We start from the raw sequence: 15,995 nt of genomic DNA on the forward strand, positions 1-15,995 counted from the left end.
ATCCTATGAAATGGATGACGCGGTAACACGACCGGCTGTTCTGAGTTTTAGGGCGGCGCTTTGTCTCTCCAATCGCTCACCTCTTCCGCCAGCGACAGACCATAGATTTTGGGGCGCAGTGGAAGAATGCTGCGTCAGGAAGCCTCCGGCCGGCCGGTCCAGGAAAACCAGCAGCCAGGCACGAGGAGGCTGCAGGCGGGGGGCCCACAGCGGATGGGTCCCCTTGCGCACGGCTGCAGCCGCCAGGGAAGCCACGCGTCCCGAACCACACGAGCACTGAGGATCTATCCCTCCTCCTACCGACACCCTCTTTGTAAAAATCTGGCTACAGCAACTCAATCCGAGCCAGAGCCACACATTTCTAAAAACGGGGACGGGCTGCACGCGCTCTGAACCCCATTCTGGGACGACCCACCCCAGTAAAGCCAGGGGCACGCGGAGGCTGCTTCCTGCTGGGAAAAGAAGCTCCTTCCGTGTCAAAGGAAACCACAGAACACTGCACGGAATCAGACTTACAAATAAAGCGCTACCGACGTCACTGGCTTGCAGAGAACGAAGAACCAAGCGTGGTCTCACGTGGCACACAGGACACGTCACGGGCTCCCACGTGTCACCGGCACTCCGCACTTCCCTGCACGCGGGGCAGGCCCCGCCAGCGCGGGAGAAACTGCCGCCCTCACGGCAGCGCGGGGACCAGCACGGGACAAGGCTGAGCCGGCCCCGAGGTCCGGCGGGCGACGACGGCCTGGCTCAGGCCCGGACCGCTGCCCCCACTCGTGCTCTCTGTTCCACGCCGACTCCCAAAGCCGTGGCTGCAGAGCCCTCCACAACTCCACGTTGGCTTAAAAGGTCCTTTCGTTCAGCGTTTTTCTGCCCCAGCTCAAGGGTGAGTGCCCCTACGTGCCAGCACCACAACCGCCAGGCACCCGGGCCCGGCACGCAGGGTGCGCACGGGCGCGGCGGGGGCCCCTGCTGTCTGGGGCGCCCTGTCGAGCCACGAGGAGCTACACGACACGCTGCATGGATATTTCCCTCTGCCTTTTCCAACAGCAACCAATTATTTTTTTAAAGAAATATTTTAAACGTCACAGAATTAAAAAAAACTGGTTAATGAAAAGAAAGGAGAAGCGACCCTCTGCTGCGGCGAGAGCCCCACACGCACGAGCACAACCACCTGGGGGTCACGACCCCAGCGTCTCTGGTCACGGTAAACCCACTTTAACCTGAACTCTTCAGGCCAAGAACGCTGTGCACCTCCCAGCAACTCTTCTGTAAGATGTCTGGGAGATCTGTACCCGCTGACGGAAACCCAAAGCTCCCTGTGTTTCTAAATGTGAGACTGACGTGCTGTTTAATCCACCTGATTCAGAAGAGAGAACACACGAACCTGGGGGAGGGGAGCAGACGAAGCACGACGAACCTTGGTGAACGACACCTGAGTGAGTCAGGATTTGTGATCGTCTGAAAGGGGTCTGAATAAATTAAATGCTGAAACTCCTTCTTTTTCCACACATAGAACATACTCCCTCCCGACCCCCACCCCCCGGAAAATTAGAGTCCCACGCACGATGCCTCCCGCTTCTCTTCCTCCACGAGCCACGTCTTTCCCCGCGTGCAAGCATCTGCCTGGCCTGCCGTGGCATAAGACCGCTGCCCCCGCCAGCCAGACACGGCCACCCCGAGTCTCTACGCTCTGAAGGGACATGGAAAACCCACGTGCACTTTGCCAGACGCCCAAACGACCAACTCGGTGAAGGTTTGGCGTGAAATTCTGACAGATCTATATTCTTTGTTCCCTTAGAACCTCTGAAAAGATCCACATTTCGACAGATAAAGAGAAAAATGAGTGCCACGATGTAATGCCTACTCTGTAGGGAAAACATCCATTATCTCCCATGACTCACATGCTTATTCGTGGCTGTTACAAACACAGCTGTCTGTCGAGGAGTTCAAGTACATGCTCTCCAAATTAAATTTAAAAGTCTGGAAAAATACATATCTGAAAATATGTCCCCAAAACATCTTCAGTGCTGTTATCGGTCTTAATTTTCCTGGAAATTAAATTCTACCAAGACATGCTGTTAAACCACAGCAACAAAAAATTGAAGAGTCTGATCAAAATAAGCCTGGTTACAAACGTCTGAGCTGTTACATTCACATAATTTCCAAAAGTCTAAACTTCAAAAATCCTCTAACAATATCAAAGCTGCATGTAATCATAACTTTACCACAAATTTAGCAGCAACCTTTAAAGTTTTCATTGTTAAAATGGGCTTTCAACACACATTTCATTCCGTTTCCTACATTCAGGTGCCAAATTATTTCCAAGTCAAAATCTCGAGACCAATCCATGTAATCTACTAAAATAATTTTAATCCACGAATGTTTAAAAGTCACGTTCCCAGACTGCCAGAAAACGTGCTCCCACAAACAGCGGCATGCCGGCCGTCGCGAGCAGCCGCGAAGGGGCCAGGGCCCGTCACTCACCGCTTCCTCCAGCGCAGCGCTCCGCCCGAAGGAACAGGTGAGGTGCGTGAGGCAGTTCACGAAGGAGGCGAACAGCTCGCTCGGCACGGCGGTCAGAACGCTCCGCGGAAACACCGTGATCAGGTTGCTGATGATGCTGGACACCCCCACGGCTTCCGAGTCTTCTATTTCGATCCTACGAATCAGGTGGGAGTGTCGCCAGGCGGTGGTGAGGACAGGTCACGGTAACTCATCCCCACACACGCAGATCACAGCGTATCTGTTCACTTTTAAAGGCGTGTCTCCCGCCCCTGCCCCCCGGGACGGGGCCCCCGCGGCCCCCGCCTACCCGTTCACGGTGCTCAGCAGCCCCTCGATGAAGCGCGCCAGGTACTCCACCTGGGCGGCCTCGTCCGGGAAGATGGGCCCGTGCAGCGAGGCCAGCTGGGCGAGGCACTGCAGGGAGTCCTGGGCCATGTCCGAGTCCTCCCGGATCTTGCGGTGGACCTGCGACAAGAACCGCTGGCCCATAAAACACCCTCCTCCCGTCAGGGTCACGCGCCCGGCCTGCCGGACGCGGTAAGGGACAGTTCACCGCAGCTGGTTCCGTCTAGAAGGCTGACTCCTGACTTAAACTGCAATGGAGAACTGTCCCTGGGTCCACCTCACGTTACAGGCCATGACTTTAAACACAGCGACTGGCTTGGAACTGAGGGCTACCTGCATGCGGAAAACTGAGCTCTCTCCAGCAGGGATGACAAAGGGCGCCGCGGACGCCAGCCAGGCAGACGGACGGCCACTTCTAAAAACGGCAAGGCCGGGAGCATCGGCACTGTGCCTCGCCGCGGCCCTTGCTGGAGCCAGCGACGGTCCGCCCGGGGGTGTGCCGATGCTGCCCGGCGAGAGGGGCAGCTGCACAGGCCGAGAACCCGCACACGCGCCGCCCCGAGGCACCCCGGCCGACCCGCACACGCGCCTCGTCTGCCTGGGTCTCGCCTCCTCGCACGCCGTGGTTCACCGAGGTTAAGAGCTCTAAAGACAAACGGCATAGTCAGGTTAAGTTTCCGTCCCCTTGGAACCCCATCCAGGAGCTGTTTGGATGACGCACTGTGGATGTGGAATGCCCGGCGTGCCGTGTCCTGGAGGAAGGACACGTCCCAGACCCCGCCCCCTGAGCTCACAGTGTCGCTCACATTCCCAGGCTTCAGAGGTGATCTGCAACCCGACTTAATGGCAATAGCCGACGAAAACAGGAAGGAAGCTGCAGGGAGTTCTTTCTCTCAGGTACGAGTAACTGTGCACCATTCTCGGGGGCCGTCTCCTACTTCTCCGTCTCTCTTCCTCCATCACAAACCTCCCTGCTTCCTGAGCGTCACACAGCTGTCAGCGGGTTATGTTCACTCTGACTCCGCAAATAACTGATACAGCACTTGAGGCTGCGCTGTTTCTCTCAGGACTCACGGCCGCAGTCCTGGGCCGGTGAGCAGACGACAAACGGTCACCCGCCCGCCAAGTCCGCGCGGCTCCAACCCCGGAACTTCTCAAGACTCTAAGACATTTCGGACACCCAAAAGGCCCCAGGTTAACTATTCTGCTGACACGTTTCAGCGTCACCCTCTTTGGTGCAGAACAGGGGTCGGCAAACCACAGCCAGGTCCGCGCCTGGCTCCCGCCCGTGCCGAGCGGCCTGCGGAACGGCGCCCGCCTCTGCGTGGCAGGGAGGAGCGCGCGGAGACCGTCTCGAGTCGCGTGAAGAGCCGCGGCATCCGCACTTTCGCAGCCGCGAACACAGCTGCACCGGGCGCTTCCGGCATGCTTAGGTGCCGGTGCGGCAGCTTCAGCACCGAGCGGCGGCCTCGCGCCTGCGACCCGGCCTTCGCGGAAGAAGCCTGTTAATCCCTGGTCTAGAACACGAATGCTTTTCCAAATACATTCTGCTACTACACTTTACGCCTCGTGTAGTAAATTTAAAGTGCAACACAAGTGTTCATACACGCACACCGTCCACCTCTGAACCCCTCGTCTGAACACGGCAGCTGAACGGTCTCTGCGTGGTGCCCCTGACCTCACCGACACTCACGCGTGACGCCCAGGGCGGCGTTCTGTCAGGGGCACGAGGCAACCTGGGGCGAGAGGGTTTCCTCTCCGCACACAGGGCCTTATGGCTGCTTGTTCCTGGCCCAGGGCAACAAGCCGGAAGAGAGCACACTCTCGATGGAGTGGCCGACCCTGATCACGGACGGAGATGCAGCAGGACAAACCCAGGGGCCGCGCTCGGTGCCTGCCCGCACTGTCCAGCTCGCTTCGCTTTCTCTGAAATACGAGCAGGAGAAAGCGTGTGATGGGCTGTGGGCGCGTTCCCACGTGACGGGGCAGCTTCGTGCCCTTCTCCGAGGTCAGTGCCACAGAGGAGCTCCACGCATCTGAACTATGTCGCACAGATCAGAACGGAATGGCAGGGGGCGGGAAGGGGCCACGTCAGCCGAACGCCTGGGAGGTGGCTGGCGAGGCGGGCAGGACAGAGGAGCGGCGAGAAGGGCGGGTGGGCGGGGGGCCCCGTGGGACACGCTGAGCCTGAGACACCGGTGCCCTTCCAAACGCGAGCCTCCGTAAGCACTGGGATTATGGGGCCCTGGCCTCTGGGGCGGCCTGTGCTCAATATAGACCAGGGGTCACCGCGGAGACGTGGGGCGGGAGGCCCGCCTGGGGCAGCGCAGCCCACGCACAGCGAGCGCGGCCAGCCAAGCAGGGGCTGACAGAGGGCACTGCTGGTGCCAAGCGCAGAGGAAGGGGACCAGAACGACAGCGAGAAGAAACACCCACGAGGCGAGCTCTTCCCGCGCCCACGGGGGAGGGAAACACGGAAGGCTGAACGCAGCCCGGAACGTTCCCGAGTTGCGACACCGCAGCACACTGCGGGGCTCCGTGCCACGCGACGGCGCACTGACGGCTCGGTGTGCAAATCCGGAGAAACAGGGAGAGCCGGGGGAAAACCACCTCGAGTCAGGTCCCGAGCTCACAGAACCAAACGTGCATTTAACAGGACTGAATAAAATAAAATACTTAGCCAGTGCCATTCTGGTAACCAAATCACGATTGTTTTATCAACTGCCCAAACGAAAGTGACAAGCCACAAACACAAAACTCTTAAAACGACAGAGCGACTTGAGTTAACTCTCCAAGTGCGGAGCCGCCTGCATGGGGCAGGTCTCGGCTGACAGGAGCAGCTGTCTGGTGTGTCCCGACAGCTGTCCGGGGCCGGGTCGCAGTTTCCAGGACCGCCAGCGAGGCCGCTGGAGCGGGACCTGCTGTCGCCCAGCGGGCCACAGGCAGAGCCACACGCGGACACACGCCGCTTCTGCCGGGCGAAGGAGCCGCGAGCTCTCTGATCCTGACAGGGCTCTCGGTCACCGCTTCTCTGCGATCGGGACAGCATGAAGGTGGCGCGCAGGGCCGCGTCCGCACAGAGCCCCTCCCGCAGACGCGGGGACGGACGGGCTGCTCCGGGCGCGTCCAGGGGCTGTCGCCGTGCGGGGCTGCTCTCCTGCCACGCCTGAGCCCGCGCCTGCCTGTCCACGCCCGGCGCACACGCGGGCGGCTCCGGCGGCAGAGCCGGAGGCGTGCAGGACGCCGCGCCTTCGCACCGAGCCGCCCTCGCCCATCAGCGTCACTTCCGGTAACTGATGTCGGTTTAGTACCGCTGTTTTTAAATGAATTAACACATTGCTTTTCCAGGTTCCCAGTGTGAACAGCTGGAACCCACAGCAAGCGAACGCGCCCCGGGGCCTGCGCCAGGGAGTGAGCGGCCCGCTCCGGCGTCGGCCCTCCCTGGCGACACGGGCTTCACGCGCCGGCCCGAGCGTGCCCGCACGACCCGTCTGAGCAGCAACGCCGACCAGAAGAGGGGGCCTTGGCAGGGCACGGCCGTCCGTCCACCCGTCCCGAGGGCACCACGAACCCCGCGCCCCGGCCCTCCCGCTGGGACGAGGCGAGACTTACGGTGAAGAACAGCTCCATGACCCTGCCGTCCAGCAGCGTGGCCCGCCACGACTCCGTCGGCTTCAGCAGCACGTTCTGGGAGGACTCGAACATGGCTATGTAATGTCTGCCCAGTGGCCTGAGTCAAGGTCGATGACGGCAACAGTCCCACTTGTCGGAGGCACGGCACGCGGTGGCAGCGGCCTGAGCCTCCCCGCCCACGGCCGCGCCCGCCGCGGGGCCACCCGCACCTCGGTGGCAACAAAGGAAAGACGCAAACGCAAAGCAGACGCCAAAGTGCACGGAGAAAAAGAAACGCCAAGTTCTGCGCGTTTCTCCCATCGCTTCCCCCAGTTCTTAAAACTGCCCAAACCACACGTTCAGAACGGGGAGGGAACAGCCCTCCCGCGGGAGTCCCCGAAAGCCCGCGCCGCACGCGGCAGCGGCGGTCTGCGGAACGCCCTGCAGGGGCGCGCGTGAGGTCCCGCCGTTCTCACGCTCGGGCGTCCCGCGCACACCGAGCGCCGGCGCAGCACGGCCGCAGGGGGGACGGGCACCGTGGCCGGGCTCGTCGGGAACGGGGAGGGCTGGGGGCGGCCGGGCGGTAGGTGCGGCGCCCACGGGCGGCCGGCACACGCCCGCGCTGAGACGCCCGCCAGGCACGTTCTCGCCTGTCTGCAGAGGCCGCAGCGGGAGCCGTCCGCACTGCGGCCGCAGGACTCGGGGGCGTCCGAGTCCGAATGCCGCACTTCCACAAACACCCAAATGTTGCCGCAGAGCGTGAACGGCTGTGACGCTGCTCTGGATGCCCGTTTTCTCAGGTCACTCACTGCTCAAGCCCCTCTGCGAACCCGACTCGCTCTGCGCCTGCGGCGGGGGCGCTGCACTGTGCCGGAGCAGACGTCGCCGGCTGGGTTCCGAGCGCTCACCGTCAGTCCCTGCCCTGGCCTGCCCCCTGGCGGAGGTGCGGGGACGGTCAGAACAAAGCCAGCCCGGACGCGGAAGGGGCCCTCCATCCACCCGTGAGCAAGCAGCACCAGGAGCCACCCTCGGGGAACCAGGCATCTCTGAGGTGACCTCAGGTTCTCACCAGCCCCCCTGGGACCTGCAGCTGTCCGCACGGATCCTCACGCACAGCACGCCACCCCGACTGAACGCCACATCTTTCTACACATTGTCCTGTTTCCCAGCCCCAAAGCTGGAAGGGGTTTTTAGCGGGACGCGATGTTTGCCTTCCATCAAGAAAGCTCACAGAGGCTGTGCCACCTGTCCCTTGAAGGCCTGGCCCGCAGTACCGCGAACCTAAGCACCTCCCCGCACCCCTGCGCACTACCCCGCGGACCTGAGCACCTCCCACTGCCCTTCGGCCCAGCAGCACTACGACCAACGCCGCCTTTTCATAAGAAAGTGCACGTGCGCTGCAGTGTGTGTATGACGTAACCATGACACTTCATTACAAAGTTCTCTCCACTAAAGCCATGCAAATATCCCCAAAAGAACAATGCTATTCCACCGGGAAACACGGTCTCGTGAGCAAACCGCGAGAGGACAGCGCCGAGGTGGCTGTCTCGCAACAGGAGACCGGGGGCCCTTCCCTGCGGCCTGAAACATTGTTGCCATGGCTGTCCACGTGCTACTTTTCAATTCTGAAAACTCGCTGGCAGCATCTCACACTGCGAACGCAACACTCACCCACAGGCCTGGACCACGTCTGCACGTTCGAAACAGCGTAAAGCAGCAGGTGGGTCACACGTCAAGGCGGCATCACCCACCGACGACTTCTGCGTGTGTGCGAGAGCCCAGGGTGCCGGTGCACCCCAAGTGAGGGTGCTGGTGCACCCCGAGTGAGGGTGCCGGTGCACCCCGAGTGAGGAGTGGAAGATGTGAAAAACGAGAGAGGGGGACCACCACTTCCAGCGCCTCTGTTCTTAAGACAGTATTTTTTTAATTTAAAGTTTGAATGTTTCTTTTAAAAACAATAGTTTTAAATAAAGCGAGTTTCCTCTTCAAAGCTTTCAAAAGTTCTGGTTCATAGCACTGCTTTGATATGTCATATCTGGACATTAAACTCTTTTATCTTTTTTATCCAAATATATCACCATAAAAGAAGTCTAACAAGGAAGTGATTATTTCCTTGTTTATTACACGTTTCACACAGGTGTCAGTTTAGGACACATGAGTCGCAACAAATGGATACCCGTTAAATGGCTATCATTCGCTGAAATTCAAACCACGTTTTAAATCAAGAATTTTTGGAGCTATGGCTTTACACGTTTTTCTAAGAGGAATACTGAACTCAGGTAATTTATATAGCGTATCGGAATAATTCACGTGCAACCAAAAAAAAATCAACCGGTAACAGCCACACAGAGCTGCTTTCCCCCTCGCAGTCCTGTCTCTTTACGAACACTGGTCGTCCACAGCTAGTCCCACTTTCCCTTTCCATGTTCCCACCAAGTTCAAGAACCAGGAGTGACAGATTGCTTTTTCTGCCAGAATACCAAACACAAGCCACACGACCCTAATCAGCTCTAAAATTTCCCATTTGGGAAAGCTCACCAACTTCCGAGCACCCAAAGGCACCAAAACGTGCCCCCCGCCCTGTTCTCTAACTACGTGGCCAGAGACAGGCAGGCACTGGGCTGAGTGCCGGGGGGCAGAGCGTAAGGGCACCCCCGCCATGACGTCACCCGAGGAACCATCCTCGTCTTCCGTCTCAACAGACCTCGAGGTCTCAAAAGACAAGCCATGTTGGTCCCCACAAGCACACACCGCTCAGATGAGGGGCAAGGTCGTCTCTGGAAATGCACGTGACCTCACACATGCCCATCTCCTAACACCCTGGGTAAGGCTGATCACTCTGTGGTGCTGGCAGTAAAGATTATCAGGGAGTCACACCATAGCTACAGAGCTCCTCCAGCACCGCGGGGGGTCCGAACCCCACCCCCCACCCCGCCCCCCTGCAGGAAGCGCCCCGCAGCACAGGCTTGCAGCAACAGCCCATGTTCCGCAAAAGTAACAACTGATTCCTCTGCCTTCCCGAATTCTGTTCAGGCTGCTTCATTAGTAAAAGCGAAGTTTCAGAAGCAAAGGAAGCCCAGTTGTTCTTCTCAACGACAAGCACCCACACAAGCACCCACGGTGCGAGGACGGAAGCCCTCTGCAAGGCAGGAGTGCTGACCTCCCCCACGCGTCCCCAAGCCCTACCTCCAGGGGGTGACGCTGGCTTTCCTGGAGGCCCTGAGGTGACCGCGTCTAGACTCGTTACCATCTCATGATCGACTTCACTTTCCCCAAGAGGCTGAGTTAAAAATTTACCAAAACCACATCAGATCCACAAAAATAGAATACCAATAAAAGGCAGTGTAACCCAACTAAAAAAAGAAATATTACTGAAGCCAACATACCGAACATACCTGCCAAGCATTCGTGTTACGAAACGATATTGTCATTTGTAATCAGCAATGCCAAAAGCCTTAAATATTTATGGACGCCAGGTGAGCTGCTAGCTAACAATATGAGCAGCATAAACAAATATCCAAGAACTGAAATCATGCTCTGAATCATCGGACCTCGGTAACTAAACGACATTTGTAAAGCACCTGCTGCTACACGCTCGACACTGCGCAAGACGCAAACACCACGGGGAACGAATGGCCCGTGCCTCCGGGAGCTTCCCCGCCAGTGGGGACACAGATGTCACTCGAGTCAGCTCCCGAATGACAACTGACAACTGAGGGGTGAGCCACGTGGAGTAAATCACACGCGACGTGCGTGTGAGACGCCAAGGCAACCGAAACCCGAGCTGGCCCAGGGCACACGGCTGAGGCGCAGGCGGGAGGTGAGCAAAGAAGGGGAGGGACGGCCACGTGCGAGGGGCGGGGCACTCGAAGTGGGGCCCGCAAGTGAGGAGGGGGCAGAGGTCAGGCCTCCCAGGGCCGCAGAGCCCATTTTTAAATGATATCGGGTGCCAGGGCATCACAGGACCAGGACGCTGTCTGAGGACAGGCGGGTTTTGTCTGGCCCCTTGCGAGAGGGACCGGGGGCGGCGACTGAGGCGGCGGCTCGGTGGCGGTGGCGCAGCGCGGCCCCTGCACCGCGCGCCTGGGAAGGGGGCTCCGCGGGGCCACTGTCTGCACAGACGAGGCCTACGGAGAATAACCCTTGAATGATGGTCTACAGACGACATCGTGCATACAGAAAAATGTGGAATCCACCACAAATACACTTTGAGCTAATAAACAAGGTTACGTAGTACAAGATTTCAACATCAAAAATGTTTTATTTCTATACATTGGCAATGAATACTACGAAAATAACTTAAAAATCAACTCTATTTACAGCTGAATTAAAAAGGATACAATATTCAGGAATAAACTTCATGAAAGTCTCAGACTTCTCTGAAAACGATGAAATGGTGTGGAAAGAAATTAAAGACCTGACTGCATGGAAAGCCGGTCCACGGCCCGGACCGGGCCGCCGAGTGGGCGCGGCAGCACGCCCCGGCTGCCCCACACGCCGAGACCCAGCGCCTCTCCGCGGAGACGGAGGAGCTGGCCCTACATCCCACGCGGAGATGCAAAGGGCGCAGAGGAGGCAAAACGATCTTCAAAAAGCACAAAGCTGGACGACTCGCACGTCCTGATTTTAAAACTTACCACAAAGCTACAGTCATCAAGACAGTGTGGCACAAATACAGACCACGGGACAATGAAAAGCCAGAGACACACCTGCACATTTGCAGCCGGGGTGGTACACGAGAGACCAAGAGAACTGGGAAGGGACACCTTCTGCCACACACGGCGCGGGAACACGATATTCACAGGCGAAGTCACAAAGCTAGACCCCTACCTGACCCCGTGTGCAAAAATTACCTCGCAGTGGATGACAGAATTAATGCAAGGGCTAAAGCTCAGAGCTCTCAGAGGACAACACAGGACCAAGCCTTGGTGACACAAGAACAGAGCGGGAGTGACACAGTGCGGCGTACGAGAAAGCCGCCGTCACCCGGACCGTGGCGCAGACAGACGGACCCGCGGCCCAGAGGGGGCCCGACGGCCCCGCAGAGACAGTGCGCTGACTGTGACGGGGAGCAAACCTCTCAGCTCGCGTGAAGCGACTGGACCCCGCACGCATGTGAGTGCTCAGGACGCACACCTCATGCCTGCCGCGGGTGACAGCTCAGAACAGACCGGCCCGGAGGCGGAGGCGAGACTGGAGAACCCTCAGAAGACGATACGGGAGGACACCTAAGTGGCCCTGTGCTCAGCAATGACTTTTTAGATGTGTACACAAGACACGATCCACGAAAGGAAGAACCGATGAGGTGGACCTCACCGAAGTCAAACACCTCTGCTCCGTGGAAGCCAACGTCAGGAGGTGAGCCGAGCCATAGACTGGGAGAAGATGTGTGCAGGAGATACCTCTGATAAAAATCCAGTATCCAAAACATGCACAGAGCTCTTGAAATTCAGTAAGAAAACAAACAGCCCAACTAAAGAATGGGCCAAAGGCCTCGACAGATGTCGCACCAAAGACTCGCGGATGTGAAGCAAGTACGAGAGAGCGGGTCCGCCGCGAGCGTGGCCGGGGACCTGCCAGTCACGACCACAGGACGGCGGCTACCGCCACACCCGCCCAGCGCGGCCAGAGCCTGGAACGCGGCATCGACACCGCGCACGCCGGCGAGGACGTGGGGCGATGGAAGTTGCCCTCGCGGCCGGCGCAGCCACTCTGGGAGCCGGTTTGGTAGTGTCTTGCAGAACGGAACGGACTGCCACCAGCAACTTGCTCCTTGGTATGTATTTCCCCACACGTGGATGGTTCCTCTTAACTGCTTAAACTCGTAAGCAACCAAGATGCCTCCTGGAGGTGAAGGGATGAGTGAGTGTCATCCAGACGCGGGGCCGTTCACCTGAGCCTCGAAGAGACGCGGAGGAGCCCTGACTACACACGGCATGGCGGGAGGAAAAGTTTTGGAGCAGCAGGAGGCTCACGCGGGCGGAGAGCACAATCACTTACCAACTGCGAAAAGAAACAGCGACTCTGCACGGGCAAAGCTTGGCGGACGGCGCCTCAGCCAAGCGCTCTGCGTGGACACGGCCCCAGCGGGCTGAGCTGACACACGTGCCCCGGACACACAGACGGAGGCCCCCAGCCACCGCCGCGGTGTCCCGCAGAGCGCGGCCCGTTCCGCATCGAGAGAGCCGAGACTCGGCGGGGGGAGGCGACTGGCCTGAGGCCGGCTGAGCCCTGAAGTCGGACACGCCTGGCTCCCAAGAGTCTGCTCTTGAGGGAGCGTCGCAGACCGAGAACGAGGGGCGTTTAAAAGGAACTGACGTACACGCGACAAAGACAGCCGGTTCAAGAACGAAAAGGAAAAGCGGAGGGCCCGCCCGAGACCGAAACGGCCCAGGACAGCTCCGCACGACGCACCAAGAGCAACTGCAGCAGATCGTCGCGGCGACGGACTGACCCCGAATGCAGACTGGAGGTCAGGAGACGCGACAGCCACCTAACAGCCCACGGCCCGTCAGGAGACGCGACAGCCACCCAACAGCCCACAGCCCGTTCCGCATCGAGAGAGCCGAGACTCGGCGGGGGGAGGCGACTGGCCTGAGGTCGGCTGAGCCCTGAAGTCGGACACGCCTGGCTCCGCAGACACACGGGCAGCGCCCCCTTCAACGCGTCAGCGGGGGTGACGCTGCCCCTCGGGCAGCCGAGCTCGCGGCCGCCCCGTGCCTCCACTTATGCGGCCTGCAGAGCTGTCCGCGAGGGTCCGAGTCGTCCCAGTAATCCCCTGCGCTGTGCGTTATAAAACAGATTCGACTCCAGCTCTAAAGCAGCCGTCTTTCTTTCAACAATGTGCTTCACACACGGCAGAAAGGTCTTTTCGGCTGCGCCTGAGCCGGCGCCCGCGGGCAAAGGATATGGTTCGGCGGGAGGAAGTTCCAGCTGAGCACCTGGTTGGCGAGCGCCAGGTAGCGCTGGAACACGGAGGACATGTGGGCGCTGAGGCTGTCCCGCCGGCTGAACTCCTGCAGCACCTCCACCGTGAGCACGAAGATCTGGCGCAGGTCTTCCTCCTGCAGTGGGGGACGCAGACACACGGGCGTCAGAGCCGCTCGGGGGGCGCCCCCCACGGCCTCGCACTCCCTGGCCGGAAACACTGCCTGCTCGGGGCCGCTGCCCATGTTCGGGCCTGCTCCCAGGCCACCCCCGGTCGGCCTCCCCGTGACACAGCCCTGAGCACGGTCCCGGGGACACGAAGCTCCTCGGCACAGGGGCGGGCCCACGGCTTCGCCGGGAGCCGAACCATGCACGCGAGGCAGAGCCCACCCGCCTGCGACCCCGAACGCAGCCCTGCGGGCGCTCTGCCGGGGCCGTTCTTAAGGCCGGCAGAGCCCAGCGACTGAAGCGCTGTGTCTAGCACGGCGAGAACGGAGTGCGTGGACTCGGGGTCCTGGGGCTCGTACTCCCCTCTGCTCTGTCTGAAGGCCGGGATTAGACACGTGGCCTCCACTTGTCGGCCACGCTTGCCCAAGCTGCGGGCACAGGCGGCTGCCCCGCCAGACACACCGCACATCCGCACCGCACCGGGGGCAGCGGCAGGACGTGGGCCTGACCACTAACCCGGAAAGACAAAGGTGCCAATACCTGAAAAATTCTTTTGCAGTTACCATGAAACTCCATACTCAGTCCGATGTTGCTAGTTTTACTTGAACTTGAGAATTCGCTCAGCAGCGCAGTGAGAATAGAACAGGCCAGAGTTTGCTGTAATTATTGGATAAGAAATCACTGTGAGGCTTTTCCCAAAGCTTTGTTTCAACACCACATCTGTTCAAACAAAACGAAACAGGTTTTATCTTTAGATCTTCTACCTCCCGGTCAGAAAATGCAACAGGACAAAACAGCGCCCAGGCCCCTCGTCCCTCAGTGGCCTGTGACTGCTGTGGTGACCCCTCAACCCCAGGGGCCCGAATCCCCCCAGGCCCGCAACTCAGGACACACCCCTGAGGTGGCAGGGTGCACGTGACGTTCCAAGGGAACCAGGCCGACCACGTCACTTCACTGACTCCACGGCGACCCATACCCCACCTCGCACCTGAAAGAGGGGGGACGGGGGCAGGGCGGGCCCAAGGCTGGGGGGGCCGGGCTTGTCCGACTCCGCGTTCTCATGACTGTAAAGTGGATTTCCAACCAGATGGAAAGGGAGAGCGTGCGGCCTCCCAAACACTGCACAGCAGCACGCAAAAGCCTCCACGCTGGCCGTGAAGCTTCTCCTCCTCCACGGCTCTAGCGGGCGCCCAGCACTAACCCACACTGACACTTGCAGGCGAGGTGCCGAGGACGGAGCAGATACGAACTGTGCTGGCGCGTTTCCAAGGGTTAGACAGAAACATGCTCGCTACCTCTGAACTACCAAAGATTACAGTCAAGAAGATGCTATTTCTGCGAGCTCACGCGACAGCTGAGCAGCCACCCCGCCACCAACTGGCACGTCTCTGCTCAGAAGCGCCTCTGATGTCGGCACCTTGACCTTACAGATGCTCATCTCGGCCAGTCTCAGCTAACACACGTGATCTTAAATTCCTGAAGGTCCAGAGTCTGCATTTGTGAAGGCCGAATGATGTCACGTGGGTGACCGATAGGCTACTTGTCTATTTTTGCTTATGTCTGAAATTTCCCTCTGAAAAACGTAATAAAGAAATAAATTCTTACTTGCCTCTTAATGTCCACTGAAACATGCGTGTGCATCACTGATACGTACAAGGGCACACCAGCCCACACACCGGGGCGGATCCTCGACCCCCGCACACCAGGAAGCCCCGACGACAGACGCGACCCCCCGCCCCCGGGACGCACCTGTGGACTAGGCCCCCTCCCACGGGGCAAAGCGCTCTGAAGACGCCAGCTCGATTTACACACACACACACACACACACACACACACACTCTGTAGTTTACCTCGAAATACGACAACGTCCCCCCTCCCGCAAATCGCCACAGGGAACACACGGGGTCACCGCCCTGCGCGGAGGAGACGCCGGGCTCGCTGCACGCGCTGCCCCCCCCCCGCCCCGCGTCAAACTCGTCCGCTCCGCGCGAGCCCGTGTTCTCAGTGAGCACCACGCAGACTCACGCGGCTTTCCTTTGCAGTAGATGATTAACGATCACAGTGACAGCAATCGACACCACACACACATATTTAAATACCATTGTGACCAACTATGGACTCGGTTTTAAACACAGCTTGGCTTTGGTCAGGAAAGTGGGCATTAAGTTCAAATTAATGAAATTCAAGGGGAAAGCTAACTCTCTAAGGTCTACCACGACGCGCAAGGCAGGCCCCACAGTTCCGAAGACAAGCTGGCGGCCCGCATTCTGTCTTCCGGCCTCAGCTCTGTCCTACCCCTTCCATGTAAGACCTCACCGCGGACCACTCTGAACCCAGAAGAACTCACAGAACACACTTGCCATTCTTACGGATAAACGGTCTATAACAGTTTTGAACAGAAAACTGACAATTTACCACAGCTTGCTTTTCAGTGC

General features: G+C 59.0%; 1 protein-coding gene across 4 annotated transcripts in view; it reads right to left on the reverse strand.

Moving 5' to 3' along the window:
- The window catches only part of XPO4 (exportin 4), a 65,927-nt gene that overhangs the window by 25,005 nt on the left and 24,927 nt on the right, over positions 1 to 15,995 (reverse strand). For all 4 annotated transcript variants that reach the window (XM_036228356.1, XM_016119896.2, XM_016119886.2 and 1 more), the window contains 5 exons: positions 14,101 to 14,217; positions 13,376 to 13,529; positions 6,466 to 6,578; positions 2,816 to 2,973; positions 2,488 to 2,662 (listed from right to left, as the gene is read on the reverse strand). In XM_036228356.1, coding sequence (XP_036084249.1) covers positions 2,488 to 2,662; positions 2,816 to 2,973; positions 6,466 to 6,578; positions 13,376 to 13,529; positions 14,101 to 14,217 — 717 coding nt within the window. The remainder of the gene's footprint in view (positions 1 to 2,487; positions 2,663 to 2,815; positions 2,974 to 6,465; positions 6,579 to 13,375; positions 13,530 to 14,100; positions 14,218 to 15,995) is intronic.

This window comes from Rousettus aegyptiacus, unplaced genomic scaffold, assembly GCF_014176215.1.
Source record: "Rousettus aegyptiacus isolate mRouAeg1 unplaced genomic scaffold, mRouAeg1.p scaffold_m13_p_11, whole genome shotgun sequence".
NCBI classification, from domain to species: domain Eukaryota; kingdom Metazoa; phylum Chordata; class Mammalia; order Chiroptera; family Pteropodidae; genus Rousettus; species Rousettus aegyptiacus.